At 38.0% G+C, this 27,512-nt stretch overlaps 1 protein-coding gene across 1 annotated transcript; it reads left to right on the top strand.

Annotated features, from left to right (window-relative positions):
* SLC16A9 (solute carrier family 16 member 9) lies at positions 1–27,512 on the top strand. Its single transcript, XM_047072770.1, has 5 exons — positions 1–196; positions 11,633–11,776; positions 23,383–23,478; positions 26,017–26,934; positions 27,334–27,512. Exons 1-5 carry the CDS (start codon positions 1–3, stop codon positions 27,510–27,512), a joined length of 1,533 nt encoding a protein of 510 aa, XP_046928726.1.

Genomic DNA, 27,512 nt, shown 5'->3' with positions numbered 1-27,512 from the left:
ATGGAATTTAAAAAGTCACCTGATGGTGGATGGGGCTGGGTGATCGTGCTTGTCTCCTTTTTCACTCAGTTTTTGTGTTACGGATCACCGTTGGCTGTTGGAGTCTTGTACATAGAATGGCTGGATGCCTTTGGTGAAGGAAAAGGAAAAACAGCCTGGGTCGGATCCCTTGCAAGTGGAGTTGGCTTGCTTGCAAGTAAGTGGATAAATCTATGCTTCTCCTAATTCCTTTATCGTTTAATTAGATTTGTTGCATTGCCAACACTGTGCAAGGCATAGGAGGCTATTGTTTTTTTTTTTTTTTAACTAGCACATATTTTCCTGCCTTCCTTGAGATTATAATAAATCTATGTGAAAATACAGGGTTCCATAAGATACGCATTCATTTCTTGATGCATTTATTTGCCATTGTGTGCCAGGCAGTGTGCTAGATGCTAGATATAAAAAGATGAGCAGTAAACACGTTGTACCTGCCTTAAGAGACTCACAGTCTAGTGAGAGACACCCACGCTTCCATGAGTAAGATTGATACAGGGAGATGAAGTCATCCAACCAGGCATGTCCAGTGTATGCTGGTGAGCAAAGGACCACATGATGTTCACTGTCCTGTAAGCAGTTCCTATACGATTCGAAATTACTCCTCTTTGATTCAGGTCCACTGTGATCAAATTGCATGAACTACATTTGTGTCACCTTCATGAGGAAAATTTGACATGGCAAAGGTAGTTCCATCTCACAATGATGACACTATTCAGAATTTTAATGCAGTGTTATGTATGGTATAGATGTGATGAATTTTGTGTGGCCTTTGTATAATATCTCCATAAGTAATATTCTTTTTTAATTTTTTTTTCAACGTTTATTTATTTTTGGGACAGAGAGAGACAGAGCATGAACGGGGGAGGGGCAGAGAGAGAGGGAGACACAGAATCGGAAACAGGCTCCAGGCTCCGAGCCATCAACCCAGAGCCTGACGCGGGGCTCAAACTCACGGACCGCGAGATCATGACCTGGCTGAAGTCGGAGCTTAACCGACTGCGCCACCCAGGCGCCCCTCCATAAGTAATATTCTTGATAAATGTTTACATACGATGGAGTAGGGATTCTTTCTTTAGAAAGAATCTTTAGAATGAATCTAGAATGAAATCTTAGATTCATCTTTAGAAAGAAGAGTAGAGGGGTTTTCATTTACCTTTAAAGGATGAAAATCATTATGGCACTTCAATTTCTGGAGTAATAGTTTGAAATCTGCAGTAATATTTAGTGACCATCAATCTGATTTACTTGAAACTATTTAAGCACAGGTGTGCTAAGATGGTGACTTCTTAGGGTCAGTATCCCTGGGGTCTTTTCCTGTGTGCTATGAGGTTGGCCTGCTTCATTGAGAAAATCACAATCTCTATTCTGTGGGGATATACAGACATCGTAGGAACATAAGGAGAAAATAAGGACATTGAATGTGGTGATTTGAAAGGTAATTTTCAGCTCTGAAATGATTTCATGAACACAAAATGCATTAGCTGTTCCTTCTTTTAAGTATGCTGTCTTTTCTTGATATCTAAAGGGGACTTCTTAAGACAAAACAAAATCATTTGTTTCCAATTGATGTATTATCTTGTTGAATTAAAAGCAAGACTTGAAAACACAATAGTGGATATTGTGGCCATGTCAGATAAGATAACTAAACATAACTAAACAAATGAAAATAATACTGTCATTAGGAACTCAGGAGAAACAGGAAAAGTTTGCTCAAGACTTATTTCAAAGAGTGTTTCAAAATGTGGATTGTTTCCAAAGCTGTCAAAGTACAAATGGATAATTGATATGTTAATATAGGAGTTTGCAAGCATTGATTTCTACAAAATGATGTGGTACAAAGAAGACAGAATCTTTTTAAATGTCCTCCAATTAGTCACCATTTCTATTAGCAAATACTTAAACAGAAAGGCAATTATCCTGTCTTCCAGCAAGGGTCAAAGGACAATTGAAATGATAGCACATATTCAGAGAACAAATTTTGTCAATAAGTCAGTCCAGGTGGGCATTGAGGGTTCAGAGAAGCTGACAGCTCCTTCGGGATGGATGGGACATTGGTGGTCTGAACAGCAGCTTGCACTTTCTCCAAGTTCCCACTGCTTCAAGGACCAGGAGCTTCCCCCTTAACTTGTAGCAGGACCAGCTACATAATTTGCAGGTCCCAGTGCAAAATAAAAATGCAAGGACCCTTGTTAAAACTTAAGAATTTTAAGACAGAGACAGCAGAGCAGTAAATCAAGTGTGTGGTACTCAAGCCTTGAAACCAGCTCTGCTTGCAGGGGCTGGGGAAATAGAGCATCTCACCAAAGTTCAGGGGGGGAGAACATACTGGGAGGGGGGGAGCATCGGGTTGAAGTTAGAGGCTAATTTAAGTCCTGGCACCAAGATTAGTTAGCTGAGTTACCTTGTATAAGTCACTTAACTTCAGTTTCATCTGCTAGACGAGGAGGTACTTGCACCCAGCTAATGAAACCCTTTGTGAAGATGACGATAGAATAAAGAGACAGAGGGCTAAACAAGGAGGAAGTGATAGGAAAGAAATGATGGCTGAACAGCTACCACTTATAGGTGTGTGTGTGTGTGTGTGTGTGCGCGTGCGCGCGCATGTGTGTGCTGAACACGTGTGATGTTGGCCTCCCATATGCTATGCTCTTCATAGCATAAATTAAAAGACAGATCCTGAAAACAATGGTAATGAAGTATTCGCAAGATGTGTCTAGCATGTGTGAGCCACATCAGCCCTTTGTTGACAACTTTGTTCTGCAGAGAAATAAACAGATTAATATTACCTTGGAAATGGGAAAAGTAGGTCTCATGTTGGTGACCCAAATGGTTATCAGCAATTCTTAACTGGGAAGATAGTTAGAATCATCTATAGAAACAGTTCAGTATCTAAAGGCCTCTATTTGACCTCAGACATTCTAATTCAGTTGGTCTATGAAGAGGCCCACATATGTAAATTTTTTTAAAGCCCGAAAAGTGATTTTCAGTTGGGAACCACCATTGGGTTACCTCTTGACTTAGATTTTAATCTTGCACTTGTTGATAATTCTCCAATGTGTGATTTGCTTTGACTCACTTGTAAAAGGGACTGCTGTAGGTTTTTTTGGCTTGGTTGTAGCACTGCTTGTGCCATGTAAAACATGAAAAATAGTGTCCAGTGACTCTGATTCTGGTGAAAAAAACCACATAAGTGTACATCTTTGCATCTTTTTGATAAAATATAGTTTATACATATGTGTATATATATCTATATTCATACATCTTTTTGATAAAGATGAGCTTTATATGTATACATACATATATAAATATATACATATGTATATACCCATATACATACATATATACACATATAGATGTATATGTGCATGTGTGTATTTGCTCTTACATTCAGGACTATATACGAATTACTCAAGGTTGTCTAAAAAGACAATTTCCTACCTATCAGTGCAGTGGGGTGGGGATGGGGGGGTCTTCATTTTAACTGGCTGCCCAGATGACTATGATGCAGGTAGGCCGTATTATATCTGAGAAACATGAGTTATTGTCTTTACCCAGTTTTGTTCACAGAAGACGTAGTAGGAGTCTCAGTTCTGTGATCCAAACTCTGGAGCTTTATAACTGAGCAAGGCATGGAAGAGTAAGTCTATTTGCCAAGTAGCATACAGATTGTATGGTCCTTACAGCAGTGCACTGAGGTAGGCATTACTGTCCTCAAGTTTAGTGCCCAGGATGCCCACATGAAGACGCAGCCCAAGATAAAGCATATTCTCTAAGAGGAGAAGTGGCACCCACGCTCCAGTTTCTCTAACCTGAGAAGCCTGTTTCTTCATCTTTAAATTGGAGACAATAAAAGTACTACCTTATATGATTGTTGTATAAAGTAATTGAGATGGTGTTTGCTATATGGTAGGTGCTCAACAAACCTTAGCTGTTAAAGAACAAGAATCACCCACAAATAAAATTACTTTCCCAAGCAGTTGCAACCAAACTGTGGAATCCACAAAAAAATGAGACCTTTCAGAATGAAAGACAAAGATACTTCTAGGGGGATGGGCTGAAGGGAAAACTAGAACTTTACTGAGATTGTACCTAAGCATCTCGAATTTAAAGGCACACCCCTGGTCTCTGGCAAACTGAGATTTGAATGGTAGCTCACAGTAATGTGCAAACAATGCAAGACATGCATATGTTCACTTTATACTCTTCATAATCTTAATTCTTCATTCCTTCTCTTTGAAACTGGAATAATTGAAGAGAAAATACTTCTTCCTCTGTCTGAATTATTTGCTTATACAGCTGATCTTTGGGATGAATAAAGCTGGGAATTTGGGTTATACAAGCTCACTATCATTATATAAGTTAACATTACATACATCCATAGAGTGTCCTTTGTGTTTGGGATTCCAACACAGAAGACATCATCTGTGCTTACAAGGGATTTTAGTTTCAGGAAGAGACAGAAAGAAGACTTACTGATAATTTGAGACTTCACAAAGGCAAGGGGAAAGCAATGTCTGGAGTTTTATAGAGATAGGTTGTGAGGTGGGCTAGATGGGAGGATGAGCTGTGCAAGGTAGACCATCAGGGAACAGGCACCATGCAAAGGCCTGGAGCCTGCACCACAGGGTTGCATTCTGGAAGAGTATATCTGGCTGGAGAAGGAGGCATTGCTTTGGGAGATGTGATGGTCAGTGTCAACCTGGCTATGCTATGTTCCCCAGTTAGTCAAACACTAGTGTAGGTGTTGCTGTAAAGATATTTTATAGATGTGCTCAAGGTCCATAATCAACTGACTTTATTTTTTTTAATTTTATTTTTTTTAATTTTTTTAACGATTTTATTTATTTTTGAGACAGAGACAGAGCATGAACAGGGGAGGGGCAGAGAGAGAGGGAGACACAGAATCGGAAGCAGGCTCCAGGCTCTGAGCCATCAGCCCAGAGCCCGACGCGGGGCTCGAACTCACGGACCGTGAGATCGTGACCTGAGCCGAAGTCGGACGCTTAACCGACTGAGCCACCCAGGCGCCCCCATAATCAACTGACTTTAAATAAGGGAGATTATCCTAGACAATTTGGGTGAACTTGATTCAATCCTTTAAAACGCCTTAAGAGTGGAACTGAGCTTTCCCAGAAGAAATTCCATGTTTTGGCTGTATGGTCAGCCTGTGCCAGAGAGTTTCAACCTGCCCTTCCTGATAGGCTGCACTGTGGGTTTTATACTTGCCTAGCCAGGTCTCATAATCGCAGAAGCCAATTCCTTGCAATAAATCTTTTAACACAAAACTTCTGGGTCTGTTTCTCTGTTTGAAATGTGACTGATACAGGAGGGATGGAACTTAAGTGAACTCACGGGCTGTCATGGCCTTGCATTGTTTTCAGCTGAGCTAAAGCACAGTTAGATGTCATTCTTCAAATTCAAGAAAGGTGGGGCTGTTTTTTCAGATAACAGAGTTGCTGAAACAGGCAGACCTTTTGTTCTATATTTTTGTACTATAAGCAGACTTAACAGTGCCCCCCTTCTCCTTAATTCCTCCAAAGTTCTTCAAATTGATAATGAGTCAATAAATCTATCCCCAGGCTGATGGAGTAGGTCACTATAGCCAGTTGGGCTTGCTGGGTGAGTTGTGAGTGCTGGCAGAATTGTATTTGAGGATATCTGTACAATTTTACTCTCAAGTCCTGTTAACTCCTGCAAGTAGGACTGAATTTCTGCCTCCTACAAGGATTCTGTTACATATTGGCCAGTTCCCAGTGTGGTAGGCTTTTCCAGGATTGGTGAGAATAACTCTGGGTTTTGGTTAAGCTTTCCCTACTCTCTATATCTCACCAAACCAACCAACAAGCAAGCTAGTCAATATTCATGAGATCAAGGACTGAGTGGGTGTGGCCTTTCTCTTCCCATAGGGAGATGAACTTAAAATTCTGGTCTCAGCAAGAGCAAGGAGTGAGGAATCTACAAAGGTTCGCTGGGCTCCATGCATTGTGGGTAGAGAGTTAAGACTCTCATGGGCCCCATCATCTGCTCTATTAGGAAATTCTTGCTGTGCTGCAGGCATACAACCTGGTTACTGCTATATTTTATTTCTCACTGTACTGTCAGCCTATTTATGGCTTCAGTGCAGTAGGCCTGGCCATCCTACCACTCTTGGGATTCTGAAACTTTTTAGGGGAAATAAGTGCATGCCCCTTCCATGATTTCTTACCCAAAGCTATCTTATAATAATTATAAATTGGGGAAAACTACATTATGTTTCTGTTTCCATTTAGAATATATTTCCATTCCTTTCGCTGATATAACCACCCTTTATGGTCCATCAGGTCAAGGTGCAGTTTCTTGACCCATGGTGCTCTCCCTTTTCTGAAATCTCAAAACATGATTTGAACCTTTCTTTTGGTGCCTCTTGCCCGTGACCTTGGGTTTTAATTTAACTCTTGTGTGTTTATTTTGCCTTGCGATTTAGGTATTGAATTGTGTGCCCTCTGTCTTCTACCATGATATGAGTGAGACTCTAGTGCTATGCTGTCCCACCAGCAGCCACCAGTCACATGTGGTTATTGAGCACTTGAAGTGTGGCTAGTTCAAGTTCAGGCATGCTAGAAGTGCAACAAATTCATACTGGATTCATTCACAAAAGAATGTAAAATATCTCATTAATGATATTGAAATGATAATGTTTGGGCTTATTGAGTCAGATAAGATGTATCACTGAAATTAATTTTACCTGTTTTATTCTTCTAATGTGCCTACTAGAGAGTTTAGAATTCCATATGTGGATCACATGTGTAACTCCTTGTATTTCTATTGTGGAGTGTTGCTTTACTGGACACTTGGTCAATAGTGAAGGAATGACAGTGATCAAATATTTTGTTTTTTGTTTGATTAATGCAGACCTAAAGAGAACATTACTAACATACTTCTAAATTTTAAGAAGTATATTCTTCCTCCATGCTAATTTTAAGAGCCAGCAACAATTTAGTTCTGTTGTTTCTTCCTACAGTACCCTGAGGGCTCAAGGAAACAATTTCATCACTTACTTGTGGATCATTCTGACTTCCTTGTAACAACTCATTCTTCTCATTTTTTAAATTTACCCATGATCATAACAAAACACTTTTTCAGTTAGGATGTTCATTTTCATTTCCCTTTTTATTCCTTTCATTGGATGAAAATTACCCCAATCAGTCTGATGTGCAGATGATTATTAAGAAATTATTTCATATTTTTGTTTCATTTTGTATTTAAGAGGTTGCAGTTCTCAAAGTCGTATTATCTTCCTTTCTTTCTTTGCTCCTTCTTTTGGTTTGTAGGGTTATTCCCTAACACACAGGTTCTTACATTTTTTGAGTGAATGTGTCCCCATTGTGCCAAAAATGTTGCCAGGGCCCCCGTGCAAGAGAACAGAATATCTCTTAAGAGCTCTGCATACCATAACCTGGAAAGGGTAGAGCTGTTCAGCAATTAGTGCCCCACATTGCCATCTAACCATCCTTAGAGCTTTCTTCTGTGCTTATTGCAAGCTTTGCTACTTAACACTCAGCCGAGGACTTTCAGTTCAACCAACCAGTCAATATTAATCTCTCAACAGAATGTAGTAATAGTAATAATGGCTCCCAAACACCAATATACTTACAACTGTAATTTCAAGAAAGGTTTTCACTGAAGGCAAAATTAATATAAAGGCAATGATACTGTGTGTGTGTGTGTGTGTGTGTGTGTGTGTGTGTGTATAAAGTTCCCACTATCTTCTTACTATCTTACATTTTATTCTGAAATTATATCCTGCTCATTACTTCCTTATTAAAATATTCCTTCTTGCTCTTTAATGAAATGGCAGCGGTATTGTAGAGTTGTTACATTCAAAGAATGACCTTACTTGTTAAAACAAAAACCTGGCAACCAGATGGTGAAGCTTTCTCTCTGCTTTTTTTTTCTAAAATTTTATAGCTTTCAAGAAGTGGAATCACTGGCTTATTATGAGTTAACTAATGTTTGTTCCAAAAGCCCCTTCTGCAAAGCATAAGACCTGAAGCATTATATGAAGTCTCCTCTGAGAGCAGTCTTTTTATTGAATTTATCTCTTGAAACTAGTCCAGTACTCCATGGTTTATCATCTTGGAAAACTTGCCTGTTATTACAAAGAGCTAAACATGTGAATGTGTCATGTTTTACGGATGTGACTTAATGGTCAATTCCAGTTACAATTTGCCATAATTGTTATTGATGAAATATGGGGCTAATGTGGTTTAAATCTATGTAAATAGAATCTGGAAATACTCTGGTTCCGAGGATGGGAAAAAAATTATTTGCCCTAAACTTTTAAACACCAAGATGAGCTTGAATGTTATACTTTCATTTGCTATCAATTCATAAAACTGCTTAAGTTGTAACATATTAACAAAAGTACATTGGTGTTCTTTACTAATATTTTGATTTTTAGGAAAAAATTAAGGCATCAATTGAAATAGTTCTTATTGGGAAGAATGCTAAGCTGACTTTGGCCTTAGCCCTGTCATTGATTGGCTATGAATGTTTGGTCAAATAACAGGATCTTTCTGACTTCCAGTTTTATCATTTTAAAATGAGGTGTTTGGACCCTCTCCAAGGCCTCTTTCCTCTAAAATTCTTTGTTTTCAATCTCTGACATCAAGATATTTTTCTCTAAGTAAGCAGCAGATGGCAGTATGAAAGTAGAGAATTTTTTAAAAAGAGTTTTCAATTTACTGTTTTGATTGGTCAAAGAATTTCTGCTCATTTCTTCTTTAAGCTTGATTGTTTTCTGTGAATTGTGTATTACACAAAATAATTTATGAACTTATCATGTAATTGATAATAATTATGTACTTTTTAGCATGTAATAGTTACAGTGTTATTGTACATGCTATGAAAATTATGACCCTCCATCCCTACCCCTAGCTTCCCAAACTCTGCGTCTCCTTGTGGAATTATTATACATTAAGGAGCATAAATTTAAAGTCCTACTTTGAGGGTGAAACTTGGAACTTTTCAGGTATGCCAGCAATAATCTCTGTTTTAATTCTATTGTGCCTGTTAAATTTGTTGACGCTGATTCTCTGTCAGTGCAGTTTGGTAAACAACACAGAAGGGTCATGCCTTTATGATGTCCGATATCCATTTATGAAATTTGGCCCTTAAAATCACTTCTATTTTTGAAGTATCTAAGTATTTCTAATTGGGTATACAGGCAGCTCAACTCTTGGATGATAAGTTTGGTCTTTCAAATTTATTTTCCTTTTAAAACACTGGCACAGAATATTCCCTTCTGTTTATCGTGTAAATATATCAGCCTGCTCTCCTGTATTGGCTCACATAGAAGGCCTGAAATGTCAGGGGCCAGTTCATGACCAGGGAGAAATGTGGGAGAGCTGTGCATGTTGAGAGCTATGTAGTATCTTAGTGGTCATAACCTGGTCTTAAGAATGCGCTTGAGAGTTTCTCTGGTCCTGGCAGGAATGTTGGACTTGGGTGGTTAGATCCTGGTTCTATCACTTACTAACTAATTTCTCAGTTTGAGGTTACTTAAAATGTTTTAAAATCTAAATAAAAGATATATACAGTAGTGCCTGGGTGGCTCAGTCAGTTGAGCTTCTGGTTTCAGCTCAGGACATGATCTCATGGTTCGTGAGTTTGAGCCCTACTTTGGGATCCTCTTCCCCCCCCACCCCGCCCCTGTCCACCCCCACTCACGCATGTGTGTGCTCATGCCCTCACTCTCAAAAATAAACAGTAAAAAAGATATATACATAAAACTGTACATATCATGAGTATTACTTGATGAATTTTTCACAAACCAGATTATACCCATGTACTAAGCACACTCACATCAAGAAACAGAACATTGGCACTACCTAGGAAGTTGGGCTGGGCTTCCTCTAGTTACAACTCCCTACCCATTACTAAAGATAACCATTATTCTGACTTCTAATCATAGATTAATTTTGCCTGTTTTTTTTTTACTTTTTATAATTGCAATTATGTAATGTATACTTTCTCATGTTGTCTTTCACTCCACGTAGGTTTATGAGACACTTCTATATGTGTAGCAATAGATCCTTCATTCTCAATGGTCCACTGTGTGGCTACACCAGAATTCACTTACACATCGTATTGCTGATGAACGTCTGGGGTTCTAGGCTACCATGAGTAGTTCTGCTGCGAACATTTATGTACTTTTGGTACAGGTATTTCTATTGAGTGTATACATGGAAGCAGAATTTCTGAACCATGTGCTGTGTTCAGCTTTAGGAGAAAACACCAGCAGTTTAGGAGACTTCTGATTGCTCCATATCCTTGCTAACACTCACTGTTGTCTGCCTTTAGCCATCTTGGTGATTATACTTTTTAAAAATTGGGAATAATAATCTGTACCTTGAAAGGTTGTTGTCAACTTAAGGTTGTCAACTTAACTAGGGTTTCTCTTTGCTTTTGAAACCTGGGCTCTTCCTTCTACCATGGGCATGGACAACCTCTGTGAGCTTCAGTTTCCTTCGTGTAAATGAGACTAATGTGCTGAATAATCCCCAATGTCCTTTCGTTTCTGATATGCATGCTTTGTAGTTAATGCTTTGTAGGTACACTGCTAGTGGAAGAGAATTTCACTATGACTTAAATCCTGTTACATGGGCAGTTGCCCACGTATGCATAGAACAGATCCAGGTAGTGGTCACTGTAGCCTGCCACTCAACAGTGCACTTCACCCCCCAAATTCCAGATTACATGTAGAATGTAGGACAGTGGTACTGACAGACCCGTGCTGGAATGGGTAGGGTGCTTCTCCATTGGTCCCACCTCCATTGGTCCCACCCCACCCCCACATCATCACTCTACAGGGTGGCGACTGGTTGTGGTCAGTCAGTCATCAAGTTTATTTTCCTCATCAATTACCTGACTGGCTCCATGCTGAGAAGGAGCACTGGGGAGGAAATATGCATGGAACATGCAGGAGGAAAAGTCCTCAGAATAGTTTGGTGGTTAAGACGCTGGGCTCAGGAGTCAGACTGCCTGGGTTGTTACTTCTCTCTCTGTTACCACTCTGGTGGCTGCTGTTGCTGCTCTTGTCACTGAGGAGCTGGCCCCGATCAGAGACTTCCTTGTCCCAGGCCTTGTGATCAGCTTGACACCTGTGCTCTCATTTGTCCTGCCTGTAGCACCACAAGGTAGTATGATTATTATTCCAATCTGCAGATGAGGAAACTGAAGCCCAGAGACATCAGATAAGCTGCCTAAGATTGAACTGCCAGCAAGTGGTAGAACTTGAATTTGAATAAGGCCTGACTCCAGAATGCCTGTTTCTTACCTACATGGCCTTACCATCCTGAAACCTTGATTTCCTTATCAACAAGTGAGGTTAATAGCACTTTCAGGGCTGCAGGGAGATTAAAATGAAATGAGATTGTTTCTATGAAGTATCTCGTAGAGTGTCCAGCACATAGTAAATACACAGTAGATGTTTACTGTTAGTGTTGTTATTGTATGATGGAAAGAATCATTTTAAATTTATGATGGGATGGATCCTAGGACTGTGGGAAGGAGGTTATTGTTAAATAAGTGAAGGTTTCATTTATTATTTTAGGTCCTGTCTGCAGCCTCTGTGTCTCCTCTTTTGGAGCAAGACCTGTGACAATCTTCAGTGGCTTCATGGTAGCTGGAGGCCTGATGTTGAGCAGTTTTGCCCCCAATATCTACTTTCTGTTTTTTTCCTATGGCATTGTTGTAGGTAAGAAATCTGGTCACTATAATTCTTCTAAGCTTCAAGAGTTAAACATCATTTTATCAGTATCAGGTTTATTATTCAGTTAATATAAGGTGTGAAAATGATAAAAAATAATTTACTTTCAATGACCACTTCACCAAGAATTATTGCCTTAGTAACATGTCTGCCCAGCAAATCAACATATTTGAAAGGATAAACATGTTTTATCAACACACACTGAGTTCTCTGACAAGGCATAAGAAGGGTTTTCATTTCAGTGCTGGTCTCTAATGCACACAAAGGAAAAGAAAGAGGTGGGAGTCTGAGGCTGATGTCACTTCTCTCTGACTTAAGAAGTGGTCCTTTTCATTCTGGCTGGCTAAGCAGGGCTCTGTTGGGTTGTTTGTGTTCTAAACATCCTGTGCTTCTAGGGCCCACATCACAAAGTTACAGCAGAATTAAAAAGTAGATTTTAAAACACACAATCATTATTTTTTTTTTTAAGATAAGGCACAGGTGAAGAAAACTGAGTGGTGGGGATAATTGATGGTGATCCTGGTTACATGAGAGGAAAAGTAGAGGGTGACTGACAGCACCGACGGCTCTGGGTAGATGCCTTTGTGGCCTTTGTGATGTGTTGTACTAATTGTGTTCGGTGTTCAACATGATCAGACTATTCCTAGGGGCGGTTGGTGGGGAATTTGAAACAGATGATTCCAGCTTTCCAAGTTTTTCTTACTGTCTGGAAGAACCTAATTTTTTTGGCTATTAATATTCCTCTTTTTCGCTTGGGACTATTTCCAGAATAATACCTAATGGAAATAATAGTGGCTAATATGCACTGAATACTTAACCATGTGCTTGGTTCTATGCTAAATGCTTTATCTGACCTTATTTAATCTTCACAAGAACCCATATTACAGAGGGGGAAAGTGAAGCTCAGAGAATTGAAGCTACAAAGGAGATTTGGGGTTGAATGCACTCAGTCTGACATAGTGTTTGTTACAATGTCCTCCTGAGTCAGAGCAGTCTGAACTGACCTGAGTCAGATCCCGACCTGTTTCACATTTTTGTAGTTATTTTTGGTGCTTTTAGAACCCTTAAAGTGTATTGTTAAATGCAACTACATACCCTAATACTGCTGAGACCTGAATCTAAATAAGCAAGCCCCATGTTAGTTCTTTGAGAGCATGTAGTGTATGTTTGATATTTTATATTCCCTGTGGTGCTTAATACAGTTTTGGACCTGTGGGTACAAACACATTAGTCTCTGGTGTAAACTTGAGAGTTTTCATTTGATAATCATTTTGCATTCTTGTCTAAAATCATAAAAATAAAAATGTAGATATCTGTGTTTATGCATGAATATTGGATTATTCCCTTTAGGACAAATCCCTTTTTACATAGAAAATTGAATCATTATGCCATTGATATGATCTAGTTCAAACTCTGGACTACATGTTTAAATTTGCATAAGATTTTACTGCTTCACCTGGTTTCAAGGTTGATCTAGACATACAAAATTTTTACCGACTTAAAAATTGATGAGCAGTGAGTGATATATAGCATTTGCATTACCTATATATAAAAATGAATTTTTAGGAAGAAAAATTTGGCTTGCAATGTCTAGGATTTATATACAATTGACTGTGTTGGAAGAATAAGGATGTATAGAAAAAAAAGACAATATTAACTAACTCCCAAAACTAAGTTTCAAAATTTCTGTATCAATGGAGGGAGCTTTATCAACTTGTGAAGTTAATTTTGATTTGATTTATGTTGTTGGAACCTTTTGATAACTAACCATGACTCCTGACCTCCTGAATCCGTGATCTTTAATTAATCAGATAGGATTTGAGGTTGGTCTGACTTACCCTTTTGGCTCGTGGTGGTGGTGGTGACGGTGGTGGTGTTACAGGCCTTCCACTTGGCTTTTCCCCACTATGATAACTCTCACCCTGGCCAAGGAACAATGTAGGGAGTTATACCAACCACCATGTATGTGTGAGCCAATGAAATATCAGGAACTTGGATGCATCCATGGACTCAGTGGATCCATTGTAAGCCAGACCTGAGGCATGATCCTATATATTACCTGGCCCCATATGACCACTCTAAGGGAAGGGCATGTAAATGCTTCAGGCCCCTAGTTAACAATGCCAGCTCATGTTCTGTGTCCAATAGTGCTCTAAAGGTATCCCACTTTCCCTAAATAAGTGGCCATAGTTGTCTTTGGGGAAATGTTTAGGGTACTGTTATCCATATACTTGTCATAGTGTTTGTTACAATGTCCTTCCTCCTGGAATCCCAGCCTCTCCTTCACTTAGTGGATTGTAGGTCAGAAAACAGGCTCAGCTCTTGAACACTCTGATTTGGTCATAGGTTCTGAATCCCTGCAGCTGAGAAGAAATTGTGAGCTCAAAGAGAGAGTGCTGGGCTTATGGTCAGAAGACATAGATTCTGTGAGCCTGAGTACACTTGATCACGAATGGCGTTCCTTCATCTATGAAAGCAGGCTGGGAAACCTACCTCACACAGGTTTTGTGAGGACAAAATGAAGTCAAGCAAAATTTAAAAAAATAAGTAAAAAAAGTTGAGTTGGATTTCAGTTAATAAAAAAATCACTCTCTCTGGTATCTATTGGGGCCCCATGAGCTACTCCTAGCCAGCAGACAATTAATACTTATTACCATGGTTGACGTCTTCTTTCTTTCTTTTTTTCTTTCTTTCTTTCTTTTTTTCTTTCTTTCTTTCTTTCTTTCTTTCTTTCTTTCTTTCTTCTTTCATCTTTCTTTTGGCTTATAATACAGGGCTCACAATATCTGTGGGATCAATAAGTGAGATAATAGTGAACAATGAGATTTCCATTCTGTCACCATTTAGAGTATCCAGTTGAAAAGGAAGTGACAGGAAATTATTACTGTCTAAACTCATTTTCCTTTTTAGTATTGAATTTCTTAGAAATAGCAAGAAAGATTCAGTCTGATGATAACATTCACTGAGCACCACTTCTGTGCTGAATTGTATACTAAGCATTTTCATTTGTCTAGAATGAACTAGATGGTGTCTTAAGATAGATAATATGCAGAGGGACAAGTTATTTAACTTCTGTTTCCCTTTTTTTTAAAGTTTATTTATTTATTTTGAGAGAGAGAGAAAAAGCGCGAGTGGGGGAGGGGGAGAGAGGGAGAGAGAGAATCCCAAACAGGCTCCGCACTTTCATTGTGGAGCCCGATGCTGGGCTCAAACTCACAAACTCACAAATGAGATCATCACCTGAGCCGAAATCAAGAGCCCGTAGCTTACCTCACTGAGCTGCCCAGGTGCCCCTCTGCTTTCTCATTTTTAAAACTACATATAATAATGACATCCACCTTAGGATTTTGTGAATTGACTAAGTAATGCAATAATATTAGCTAGTATTACCATTATTATTAGTTTTGTGACCTTGGAAATTATTTATTCTCTCTGAGCTTCTGTTTTTATTTTTTATCAAATGGGACTAATATGACTTCACAGAGCTATCATGCCCATTCATGAGCAAATGTATCTACAGAGGCACAAAGAGGTGTTTCACACATGTTTTTCCCTTCCCTTAAATTCCTTGCTGACCACTTAGTTCAAGACCACAGCAGCAGTTTTTTGCTAATGAGGAAGCTTTATTGAATCAGCAATATTTGTATAACAGATTGGGAAGATAGAGAAATTAAAGCTTTTTAGTATGTTTAGTTATAATACACAATATCAAAAAGAATACTAACGTTTATTAATTGGCTAATACTAAAGTTTATTAATTAATTCTGTTTTACCCCTTAATTGATATTTTAAAAAGTATCATCTTGAAAATACAATGTTATCTTGTTCAGTTTTTGTAGCTAACATAAAATGGAAGTTTCCCCTTTTTCAAGGGACTGTAAGCCACACTGCCAATCCTGGTAATTCAGGCTTCTATTTTCTCAACTACTTTACCAAATCAGGAAAAAGAAAGTATGATGTAGGAGGCTGGAGTGCAGGGGGGCCAGCAGGAAATCAGTGCTTAATGAGCTCAGGCTTCTCCCCAATAATTTCCTTTTGCTTTTCTGGAAAGCACAACTCAAGATCAATGTCTTACATTCTCTTTTCTTCAGACTTTATTGTTCTTTAGCTACCTGGTTAGTGTTTGCTTGCTATACCCTTTTGGATTTTGGAAAAGTTCAATTTTCTCTAACTTTGTTTTCATGGTAATATCTGCCTATGGACTGAATCTGCACAGTGTATTGAGACTGGGAGGGAAAAAACCACATTTGCAGAGTCTGATTCTCCTACTGCAATTATGGCAAATGAGATAAAGGTCATTTCCTGGCATTCATTTTAGCAGTTAGAGTTTTATAAGCCTTTTTGTTTTGTTTTGTTTTTAATGGTTATATCATTAAAGAAAGTCTTTTTTCTCTCATAGATGTTCAATTGTAATAAGGAACTATGATTTTCTAATTAGTCTGAAGCTATTATCGACATAATGTCATAATACTCAGGTGAAAAGTGAAAACATATATCAATATAATGGTTATTTTTTATAGTACTTATTATATTCCAGGCACAGATACTAAATCTTTTACATTTTTTAGGTCTCTTAATCTTTTTTTTTTTTTTTTTTTTCTGAGAGAGAGAGGGAGGGAGAGTGAGTGGGGGAGAGGGAGAAGGAGAGAATTCCAAGCAGACTCCACACTCAGCATGGAGCCTCTGCCAGGGCTTGATCCAACGACTTTGGGATCATGACCTGAGCCAAAATCAAGACTTGGACGTTTAGCCGACTGAGCCACCCAGGCACCCTTATGTCTCTTAATCTTTACAATTGTCTTGTGAGATTGTTTTAAAGATAAAGAAACTAAGAATTAGAGACTTTCAGTAAACTCTCTAATCCCCAAAGTCACCTAGCCAGTAACTGATAGAGCTGGGATTTGAATCCAAGTCTGATTTCCAAGCCTGTGCTCTTAACTAGTCAATGTCATGTTCAGAGTACTCATGAGTACTCATGCTAAGCATACAAAAGTCAGAGCCAGTTTATTAAAAAAGCTAGCCAATTGCTTGCACTTCTTAACTCTCCATGCAGATGTTTGAAGCTAGAAACATAAAAGTAACTGCATTTGGATATGCTAAAGTTACTTATCTTCTTTTGGCATCCTAAGTTACCTTCCCACAATTTCATTTCTAGAAGTAGATATTTCTGGAATACTATATGTAATTGCTTATCCTAACCCAAGTTTAGGTTAGGTTTAAAGGTGATTTGCTTTAAAACATACATAAGGGGAATTCTCCCAAATGACTGACAGACAGGTCCCCACACTACAGTGACCACTGTCTTCGTTTTCCCAGGGCTAACAGGTTTCCCAGGATCTGATACTTTTAGTGGCCAAACCGGGAATGTCCTGGGCAGTACCCTATCCCCACCCCACACAGAATCTGGATTCTATAGCTTCACCCATATTGCTTTTTAAGATTGCCATGCTAAAATGCACTGTTACTAAATGTTTCCTTTTCCTAAAAATAATATTCAGGGAGAAGTTTCATATACAGATGTAGGAGCTTGATAGATATCTATTCACTTACACATAAATATATGTATATAATAAAGGATATTTTAAAAGAATTCATAGACATCTAAAAATATGTATACGATTTCAAATGTTTTAATGCTTGTCTTCCTAAAATAAATCAAAGTTCCACTTTGCATGCTTTTATTCACATGCTAGTTCTTTAGAGATGCTTGCTTTATGTATTCTAAATTAGAAGCATTTTTTAATAGCAGAGTGTTTTACTTCAGTTACATTTTCTCCTTATAACTATCTTACCAGTTTAATTGATCTACGCATTTTTGATTTATCGGTAAAGATTGAGAAAAATGAGAAAATGAGGAAGTTTAGTGTGATTTGCCCAAAGCATCCTCCTATAATGCATAGAATTTGTAAATTAGTTGTATCTTTTTTCAAACCATATAATTCTAATTCTGTCTTTCTAATGATGTTATCTTTGTAAATTAATTTTACAAAATTAAAAAATCTTTAATATTTTTAAAGCTAAGATTTAGTTTCTGGCTAAAGTAAAAAGTAAAAAAAATAGCATCATTTAAGTGGGGAGTAGGTATAAAGATATTATTAAAATATATATACACACACGCATACATACATATAAGTGTGTTTGTGTTTGTTATATGAATAGAGACATAGACAGGAAGAGAAAAATGCAAGAACTCAAATGAGATTTATGGGGAATGGCAGTAGGATAACTTCTGTGGGGAGGTTCATTCAACAGACTTTTAAGAACACTCACTCTGTGCCAGGCTCAGACCTGGAACCAGGATACCTGGATGAATAAGACGCCACCTGCCCTCAGAGCTCACTGTTTAGTTGGAGGAATAAACGTGTAAATTTATAACACGTAACACAGCAAAATAAATGCGTTGATAAAATGAAACCAACATCCTGTGCTGATATACCACATACCTGTGGGAAGAGGGGTGCTGAAGCAGGCTTCATGCAGGAACTCATGCTTGAGCTGAGTCTGGAAGGACAGGTAGGATGCGGTCAGATGGGCATGGGTTTTGAAGGGGAGTTGAATGGGTGGGAGGGGGACATTGCGGGAGCTCAAATGCTCTGAGGTGTGAGGTGCCATGGATAACAGTGCTGTCAGCACGGAGCCCGATGCAGGGCTCAAACTCATGAACCGTGAGATCATGACCTGAGCCAAAACCAAGAGTTGGACACTAACTCACTGAACACGCAGATGCCCTGATAACAGTGTTTTTATAGGTATTCGTTTAAGTACTGAGGAAGTCATGTGAGTAGGTGCAAATATATCAAAGATTGGCATGCAACAGAAGCCGGATGACAAAATGTTTTTATATGGACTTTACTGTAGGAGCATGATGTGATGAGAATTGTATGGCAGCAGCTTAGAAGATAGATTTCTGGAAAAAGTACTGGAAGCTGAGAAAGTGATCAGGAAGCCAGAGTTCAGCTCAGAAAACATGAGATGAACTGAGGCAGTGGTGGTGCAAAGACGGAGGGAGGTTGATAATTTAGGCAGTGGGTATGATAAAGAACTTCTTGATGGGCAGAGATGAGGGAATAGTGGCCTCTGAAGTTGTGATCTTGCCCAGAGATGTGTGAAATGGAACATAAGATGTGGAAAGGAAATGTTAGAACATGTAAAAATATTTAGTTTTTACCTATTTAAGTAAAGGGAAACAATAATATTATACTAATGTTTATGCTTTCAATTGGTAGTAATGTAGGTATTTAGTTTAAAAATCATTACGCTTATACTGCAGGCTAATGGTCAGAATTTTTTCACTGATAGGTGTTTGATAAAAAGTGATTGGTCAAAAAAATGGTCAAAAATGATTGGTCAAATCCCTTGGTCAAGGGATGCTTTAAGATAGTGGTTTCCAACTTTACAGCCTTGGGACCCTTTACACTCTTTTGTTTAGGACCCCAAGGAGCTTTTGAATATATGGATTATACTTACTGATATTTGTTCTGTTAAGTTTAACTATTAAAAGCTAAGAAATTTGAAAATATTTGAGTAATTCATTTAAAGATAATAACAAACCTAATATATGTTAACATAAGTAATGTACTTATTATGAAAAATAGCTCTACTTTCCAAAAGAAAAACAAACTTTTGTGAGAAGAGTTGCATTATTTTACAGTTTTGCTAATCTCTTTAATGTTTGGCTTCATAGAAGATATCTGGATTCTCATATCTGCTCTGTACACAATCTGTTGCAATCTGTTTTTTTTTTTAATTGAAATGTATGAAGTAAATCTTGTCACACATAAAGATGTAGCTGGAAAAGAAAGGAGTTTTAATAGCCTTTTCAGGTAATTGTAGATACTCTTCTTCGATACTTTACAAAAACTTGATGAGTGATGATTTTCCAAAGTTAATTGTAATATGGAACTTGGTACTACATCAATATACTTTTCATACTCTTATATTTGTTTATTCTGCTCTTTGAATGGATCTTCATTCAAACCTAATTTTGTAATATCATGAATTGGTTATTTGAAAAATACTGGTTCACTAAGTTATGAAAGAATTCTAAATGTTGACAAATTTCATTATACAACATCAAAACATCACTTTTGTTACTTTCACCAGCAGACTCATCAGAAAATCTTTATTTATTGGAAAGCTGTCAAAATCATGGTAATGGATATCATTTTCAAAAATTCTTTTTCTGGAAACTTTGGATTTTATTATTGTTAACAATTACTGCCAGTTTTCTCCCTTCTTAGTTTGTTTTCAAAAAAGTGTCTACCAAATACCCAAGTCTGGGTAACCCTAGTTTGTCTGTCAGATATTCTTTCAAATAAAAAAGAAGGTCACAAGATTAAAAGGGGGCTCTTTTAGCTGGCTACTAAAATAATTGTGTAAAGGGTTTTCCTTGCAGCAATTGTTGTAATCCAAATGAAGAATTTTTAAAATATTTTTGTTTGTTTTTATTATGAGTGTATGATTATGTAGCATAATTTGATACCAAAGTTTGGTACCAATACCTTGATTTGTGCTAAGGCACTTCTGGTTTTATCACCATCTCTTTTGCTCCATCAGCATAATTGTAAACACAGTGAAAAAAGCAGAGAACATATTAGTATCCATGGGATACTTATCCACAGGAGATACCATTCAAGACCACCAATGAATGTCTGAAAGCATTCATAATAGTGAACCCTATGTATATGTACACCCCCTATGTATATGTACACACTTGTGATAAAGTTTAATTTATAAATTAGGCACAATAATAAATCAGCAACAATAACAAATAATCAAATAGAACAGTAATAACATACTATAATAAAAGTTATGTGAAAGTAGTCTCTCTCTTTCAAAATATCTTATTGTGCTGTACTCACCCTTCTTCTGTGATGATGTGAGATGGTAGAATGCCTGAGTGATAAGATGAAGCAAAATGGATGACAATGTGACATAGCATTAGGCTACTACTGACCTTCTGATGATATGTCAGGAGGAGGATCATCTGAGCATTCTGGACTGTGGTTGATTGCAGGTAACTGAAACCATGGAAAGCAAAACTGCAGAAAAGTGGGGGGACTAGTGTATTATGAAAATAGTTTTGAATTTACAGACTCTGTGAGAGATCGTGGGGATTCAAGGGACCCCTCTCTAATAACTTCCAGTTTAAGGTTGTCCTGATGCAGATGTAGGAAGGCATCATGGTACCTTTTTGAAAAGTTTAAGGAGAAAGCATTTCAAATTTCTGCTACATTAAAAAAAAAAGTGAAATAGCATTAACTATTAAACCCAGGGCCTTGAAATAATTTTTTAAAATGCCTTTTTTTTTTTTTTTTGGTTTCAGGCTAAAAATTTAAAAGTTGCTGTTTCAACTTTTCTGACGTTGACATTTAGTAATCAGAAATGTCTGTTTCCCCTTTGTCTCTCATGCCTAACATTTAACAGAGTCCTGACAACCAAATCACAGAAAAGTAAATTCATTCTGCCTCCAAAGGCTTTCTGAGGTATATCGTCTTAGTCAAGGGTGACATTTTTTGGTTTCAAAATTGATTATTCAGAAACATTTAAAAATTTTTTTTTAACGTTCATTTATTTTTGAGAGAGAGAAAGAGCATGAAGAGGGACAGAGAGAGAGGGAGACACAGAATCTGAAGCAGGCTCCAGGCTCTGCGCCGTCAGCACAGTCCCTCATGCCGGGCTTGAACCCATGAGATGGTGACCTGAGCTGAAATTGGACACTTAACCAACTGAGCCACCCAGGCGCCCCAGAAACAGTTTTGTTTCATATCTTGAAAAGTCCTATATATGAATAGTAATGACAACTGTATAAATCAGTGCAACTCATGTTTTAGTTCATGAGATATTTTTTCCCTTAAATCAAACAAGAAGGGCATTTTATTTAGGGGTGCCTGAGTGGCTCAGTAAGTTGAATATCCAAGTCTTGATTTTGGTTCAGGTCATGATCCCAGAGTTGTGGGATTGAGCCCTGGGTTGAGTTCCATGCTGAGCATGGAGCTTGCTTAGAATTCTCTCTCTTTCTCTTACTCTGCCCCTCTCCCCTGTTCATCCTCTCTCTCTCTAAAATTAAAAAAAAAATTTTTAAAGGAGAAAAAAATCTTTTTACTTAAAATATAATTGTTTTAGTCTATCTCATTTCTTTAAGAAGACTTTTTATGGAATCACACATAATCCTCAGAGTCTTAGGTTGTTTAAATTATTAATTTCCTAAAACACTTATGTAATATATTTGTTAAGCCCATGGATTCTTTCTAATTATAGTTTAGGTGCCAATGAAAGGCAATGACAATGATCTTAACTCATTTAATGGGCCGTGGTTTCAAATCCAGTTTTTAGACTATGGCTTATGTGTTGTTTATAGAATGATCCTCAAGAACAGATGATATTGCAGAAGAAAGGCAAAAAGTCATGAGTTAGAAGCTAGAGGAAAATTTTATGAAAAACCAACTGGCTTTAATAGGTGCTAAATAGGGAAGAAAAGATTAAGCTAACAAACAAAAGCCTTGGAGAAGATCTGGAGATAAATATAGTCCTTGGGTCTCAAGAAAGGTAAATTTAGGGGCGCCTGGGTGGCTCAGTCGGTTAAGCGTCCAACTTCGGCTCAGGTCATGATCTCTCAGTCCATGAGTTCTAGCCCCACGTCGGGCTCTGTGCTGACAGCTCAAAGCATGGAGCCTGCTTCAGATTCTGTGTCTCCCTCTCTCTGCTCCTCCCCTACTCATGGTCTATCTCTCTGTGTCTCTCAAAAATAAATAAATGTTAAAAAATTTAAAAAAAAAAACGAAATTTAGTAAGGTATTCTTTTAGGTTATAGAAGAATTTCAAATCTACAGAAAAGTAGAGGATAGTATAGCAAACAACTGTATGCTCACCACTTAAATTTAACAGTTGTTAATATTTTAGTGTATTTGCTTCCTTTTTTTTGCAAACATATTTCAAACTAAATCAAATACATTTTACTGTGAATAGGTAGTTTGCATCTCTGAAGGAGGAAACTTACAAATATATATTTTACTGTGATGGGATGACCTGAGAACCCCAGAGGCCTTTGTTTTGCAGACTGGGGGTGTGCAAGCTATAAGCTCTCACTAAATAGCATGGAATAATGAAGGGAACTTTCTAAAATTATTTAGAGCACTTTGAGGAGGAAGGACACTGAACTGAGGGCAAGAACTTGGAAGTGAGACTGAATGGGAAAGTTTGATTAAATTATACTATTTGGTGTTATTTGGTGACTTAACCATTATCTCTATCTCCCTGTAATGTCGCGATTTAAATTTGCATTATTCATTCATGCTTCAGAAATTGGACTTTTTTTTTCACTTGATTCCAACCCTATGGGTGTGGAGTGAAAACTGAGCTTGCACAGATATGTCCATTGGAGCTGTACAAGTGACATCAAAGAACCTACGAGTCCATACTCTGAAGAGTTATAGCCAATCAGTAACAGAACAACCTATTGGAGATGTTATTTTTTCTTTTTCTTTCTTTCTTTCTTTCTTTCTTTCTTTCTTTCTTTCTTTTTTTTCTTTTTTTTTTTTTGCATTGAAGTAGTATAATCTGTCTTGATTTATGTAATGTCTTCTTATGTTTAGGACTCGGATGTGGTTTATTATATACTGCAACAGTGACCATTACGTGCCAGTATTTTGACAGTCACCGAGGCCTTGCTCTTGGCCTAATTTCAACAGGTACATTTTCAAAATAAGTACAGCATTGTCACTATTCAGTTTTCTAATTAAAGTTAAAAGCTACTGAACACAGATATGTTTAACCAAACACTTCCCAGCTACCACTTAGGTAGCATATTTTTTTACTCTAGCCTGAGAAGGAAATTTTATTTTCCACAGTAAATAAGAGTAGTGCTTCCAGAAAACCTAGGATGCATACATAAAAAGTCTGGGGCATTCAATGGCCAATATACTAAAGGAAAGAAAAGCTTATGGGACCCGTACATTGAGAGTCACAAGTTGGTGAGAGCTTCAGTAAAAGAAGCAGCCTGTACTTATGTAAGGCACCTTCTCCCTGAGAAAGGTAGGAAAAATGCCAGGAAAATGGAGACTCCAGGGCTCTGTCGAAAAGCCTGCTGTTGGCATCTTGCCATCTCCATTTACTGTGGAATGTACAATTTTTCTAAAGTACTTATTTATGAATGCATTCCCCTGGCCATGTGCATATCTAAACGACAGACTCTTCACTCTTGTTCTTCCTTTAATAATCAAGAGATGATCACTGAGGGAAATGTAAATATAAAAGCCTTCTGGACTTCCTCTGATGTTTTAAAGTGTCATTTCACTTTTCAGATGGATTTGTTTCCTAAGAGAACTTATCAAACTTATCAAACTTTTCATTAGAGAACTTATCAAAATTTTCTGTGGCCAATATTTTACCAGTTTGCTTAGGAAATAGAGCTGCCAAGTTTAGTGAAAGTGGCACATTTACATATGCTACTTGTTAATGAGCGGGTGTTCCTGGGAGGTCAGACTTTGAGGTAAATGGAGTAAATACAATGATTTGTCTGGCAGCAGGAGCCAAACTAATGTTTATTCCTGAGATCAATCTAGTGGCAACAAAGTGATTCCAGATTGAATTAAGTTGAGCTGGATATTTCCCAAAAGTGGTTTAAGGAAGTATTGGCAGGGGGGGAATAGGAATCATGATCTAAGAGGAGATGGGGCCAGAGTCTTGAGGACACAGCTGGGCTAAGGCAGAACTGAAGAAGAAATAGCAAAAACAGGAGATAGAGAATCCAAAGCAGTTGGAATGCAGTTCAAAGAACCTTACAGGATCTCCCACAGGTGTGTGAGTGTGATGGAGTGTGAAGGTAGGCATTAGTGTGAAGGTAGGCATGAGCTTGAAGGACAATAGGTCTTGCCTACACTACATTTTTGTAGAGGCATCGTAATGTGGCAACAAGCACAGACGCCAGAGCCAGACCACCTAGGTCTGAATCCTGCCTGTGTCACTCACTTGCTGTCTGGAAATAGACAGACTTTCTAACAGTCCTGTTAACTATTGAGTTAAGCCTCAGTTTTCTGAACTGTAAAATGGGGATAATAATGGTACTCATCACATCAAGTTATTGCGAATCTTAAAGAAGCATACATGTAAGGCACATAGCAAGGTACTAAAAGCATGAGATATTATCATTATGAACTAGGGTTTCCCTTAATGTCCAAATTTGTATGTGTGCCAAAGATGCCAGAAGTTGTATGCTACATGCTTTCACTCTGCCTAGAAAGGAGGGCATAAGAGACTGGGTCATGGCACACTGAAATAAAAATGGATCGACTCTGGACAGTTAAGATTTGGCAGAATTAAGGAATTTTCAGTTTCAACTCACAGGAAGCTAGGTGAAGCAAAATTAAGGAGAATTGTGGATCTACTTAGTCCTTCTGGGTTGCTGTAACAAGATACCATAGACTAGGTGACTTCCACAAAACATAAATGTATTTCTCAGTTCTGGAGGCTGGAAGTCTGATATCAGGATGCCAGCATGCTTGGGTTCTGGTGACAGACTTCTTCTGAGCTGCAGACTGCCATTTTCTTGCTGTGTGGCATGTGTGCATGGTGGAAGGGGAAAGGAAGCTCTCAGGGGTCTCTTTGATATGGGTGCTAATCTCATTTACGAGTGCTCAGTGGGCTCATGACCTAATTGCCTCTCAAAGGCCCCACTTCCTCATGCCATCATATTGGGGGTTAGGATTTCAACCTGTGAATTTGGGAGGACATGAACATTCAGTCTATAGCATCCACCTTCAGTGAAAAAGATGACAAGCAAAAAAAAAAAAAAACCAAAAAACCTCACAGTAGAATTTTTTAAAAATTGAAAAGAAACAACAAAAAAAAACCCCACATGAAATATTCTGACATTGCTGGAAAAAAAAAAGGAACGTGAGCATGAAACAAAGGTTTTTGGGGAAGCAATTTTGTTCCATGGTTAACAGGGGTTGGTAAACTAATGTCCGGGGGTCTACTGCCTGTTTTTAGAGAGCTCATGAGCTAAGGATGATTTTTACATTTTTGTACAGTTAAAAAAATCAAAAGGATATTTCAGGGCATCTGAAAATTATGTGAAATAAAAATTTCTATGTCCATAAATAAAAGTTAATTGGAATATAACCATGCTCCTTCCTTTACAATTCTTCTTTGGCTGATATCAATAATGGTTGTTCTGAGAACCCTGAATTATAAGAGATTAAGATTGAACATCTCCCATTTCTTTTTAGGTTCAAGTGTTGGACTTTTTATATATGCTGCTCTGCAGAGGTTGCTGATTGAGTTCTATGGGCTGGATGGATGCCTGCTGATTGTGGGCGCCTTAGCTTTAAATATATTAGCCTGTGGCAGCCTGATGAGACCCCTCCAGCCCTCTGATTGCCCTTTGCCTGAAAAAACAGCTCTGGAAAGTGCACCAGATAGATACTCCATTTACAGTGAAAAAGAGAAGGACCTGGAAGAAAACACAAACATTCTTGGAAAGAGCTACAGTGCTGAGGAAACATGCAAGAGCACCTTTGGCAGTGGTGGCCGGAAACAGGAGAGCCTACTTCATAAAAGCCCAACAACAATGGCACATTCAAAAGAGACTGAAACGTACAAAAAGAAAGTTGCAGAACAGACATATTTTTGCAAACAGCTTGCCAAGAGGAAGTGGCAATTATATAAAAACTACTGTGGAGAGACTGTGGCTCTTTTTAAAAACAAAGTATTTTTAGCACTTTTCATTGCTATCTTTCTTTTTGACATTGGAGGATTTCCACCTTCATTACTTATGGAAGATGTGGCAAGAAGTTCAAATGTGAAAGAAGAAGAGCTCATTATGCCTCTTATTTCCATTATTGGCATTATGACAGCAGTTGGTAAACTCCTTCTAGGGATACTGGCTGACTTCAAGTGGATTAATACCTTATATCTTTACGTAGCTACCTTAATAATCATGGGCCTGGCCTTGTGTGCAATTCCATTTGCCAAAAGTTATGTCACATTGGCAATACTTTCTGGGATTCTAGGGTTTCTTACTGGTAACTGGTCCATCTTCCCATATGTGACCACGAAGACTGTGGGAATTGAAAAATTGGCCCATGCCTATGGGATATTAATGTTCTTTGCTGGACTTGGGAATAGCCTTGGACCACCAATTCTTGGTAAGATATTTCTTAAAGCAACCCATTTTTACTGTTCTTCTTTGTAACATCTCCAGGTATAGAAATCCAGATTACAATAGTAGCACAGATTAGCACAAAGTAAATCTGCATAGATGTCTGATGGTAATGATTTACTCATAATCAGTTTGATAAAAAGGCCAGTATACTTGCTCAGGGATTTGTGTTCATTTTGTGTTCAGGAGAAACTCAAAATGCCTGCTTATTCTTGTCCAGATTATTTGGGAGAGTCTCCTCTGCTAACTCCTAAGAGTCTGCTATAGAGTACATGGGGTTTTATCTATCCTAATCCTTACTGTATATAAAATTGGTAAAATTAGAGGATGGCTTCCAAGTCTTACTATTTCTATCAAATTCACTTTTTTCTTTCTCTCTTTTCAGGTTGGTTTTATGACTGGACCCAGACCTATGACATTGCGTTTTATTTCAGTGGCTTCTGTGTCCTGCTGGGAGGTTTTATCTTGCTTCTGGCCGCCTTACCCTCCTGGCATACATGCAGCAGGCTGCTGCCCAAGCCAGCTCCAACAACCTTTCTGTACAAAGTTACCTCTAATGTTTAG

Source organism: Lynx rufus, unplaced genomic scaffold, assembly GCF_022079265.1.
Source record: "Lynx rufus isolate CCGP_SWC_20201006 ecotype Redwood Valley unplaced genomic scaffold, mLynRuf1.p SCAF_11, whole genome shotgun sequence".
NCBI classification, from domain to species: Eukaryota; Metazoa; Chordata; class Mammalia; order Carnivora; family Felidae; genus Lynx; species Lynx rufus.
This window is presented reverse-complemented; position numbering and strand designations above follow the sequence as displayed.

Coding starts and splice junctions, on each gene's coding strand:
- SLC16A9 (XM_047072770.1), top strand. CDS start 1: ATGGAATTTAAAAAGTCACCTGATGGTGGATGGGGCTGGGTGATCGTG. Junction 197..11,632: donor TGGAGTTGGCTTGCTTGCAA/GTAAGTGGATAA, acceptor TTATTATTTTAG/GTCCTGTCTGCAGCCTCTGT. Junction 23,479..26,016: donor TCTTGGCCTAATTTCAACAG/GTACATTTTCAA, acceptor ATTTCTTTTTAG/GTTCAAGTGTTGGACTTTTT.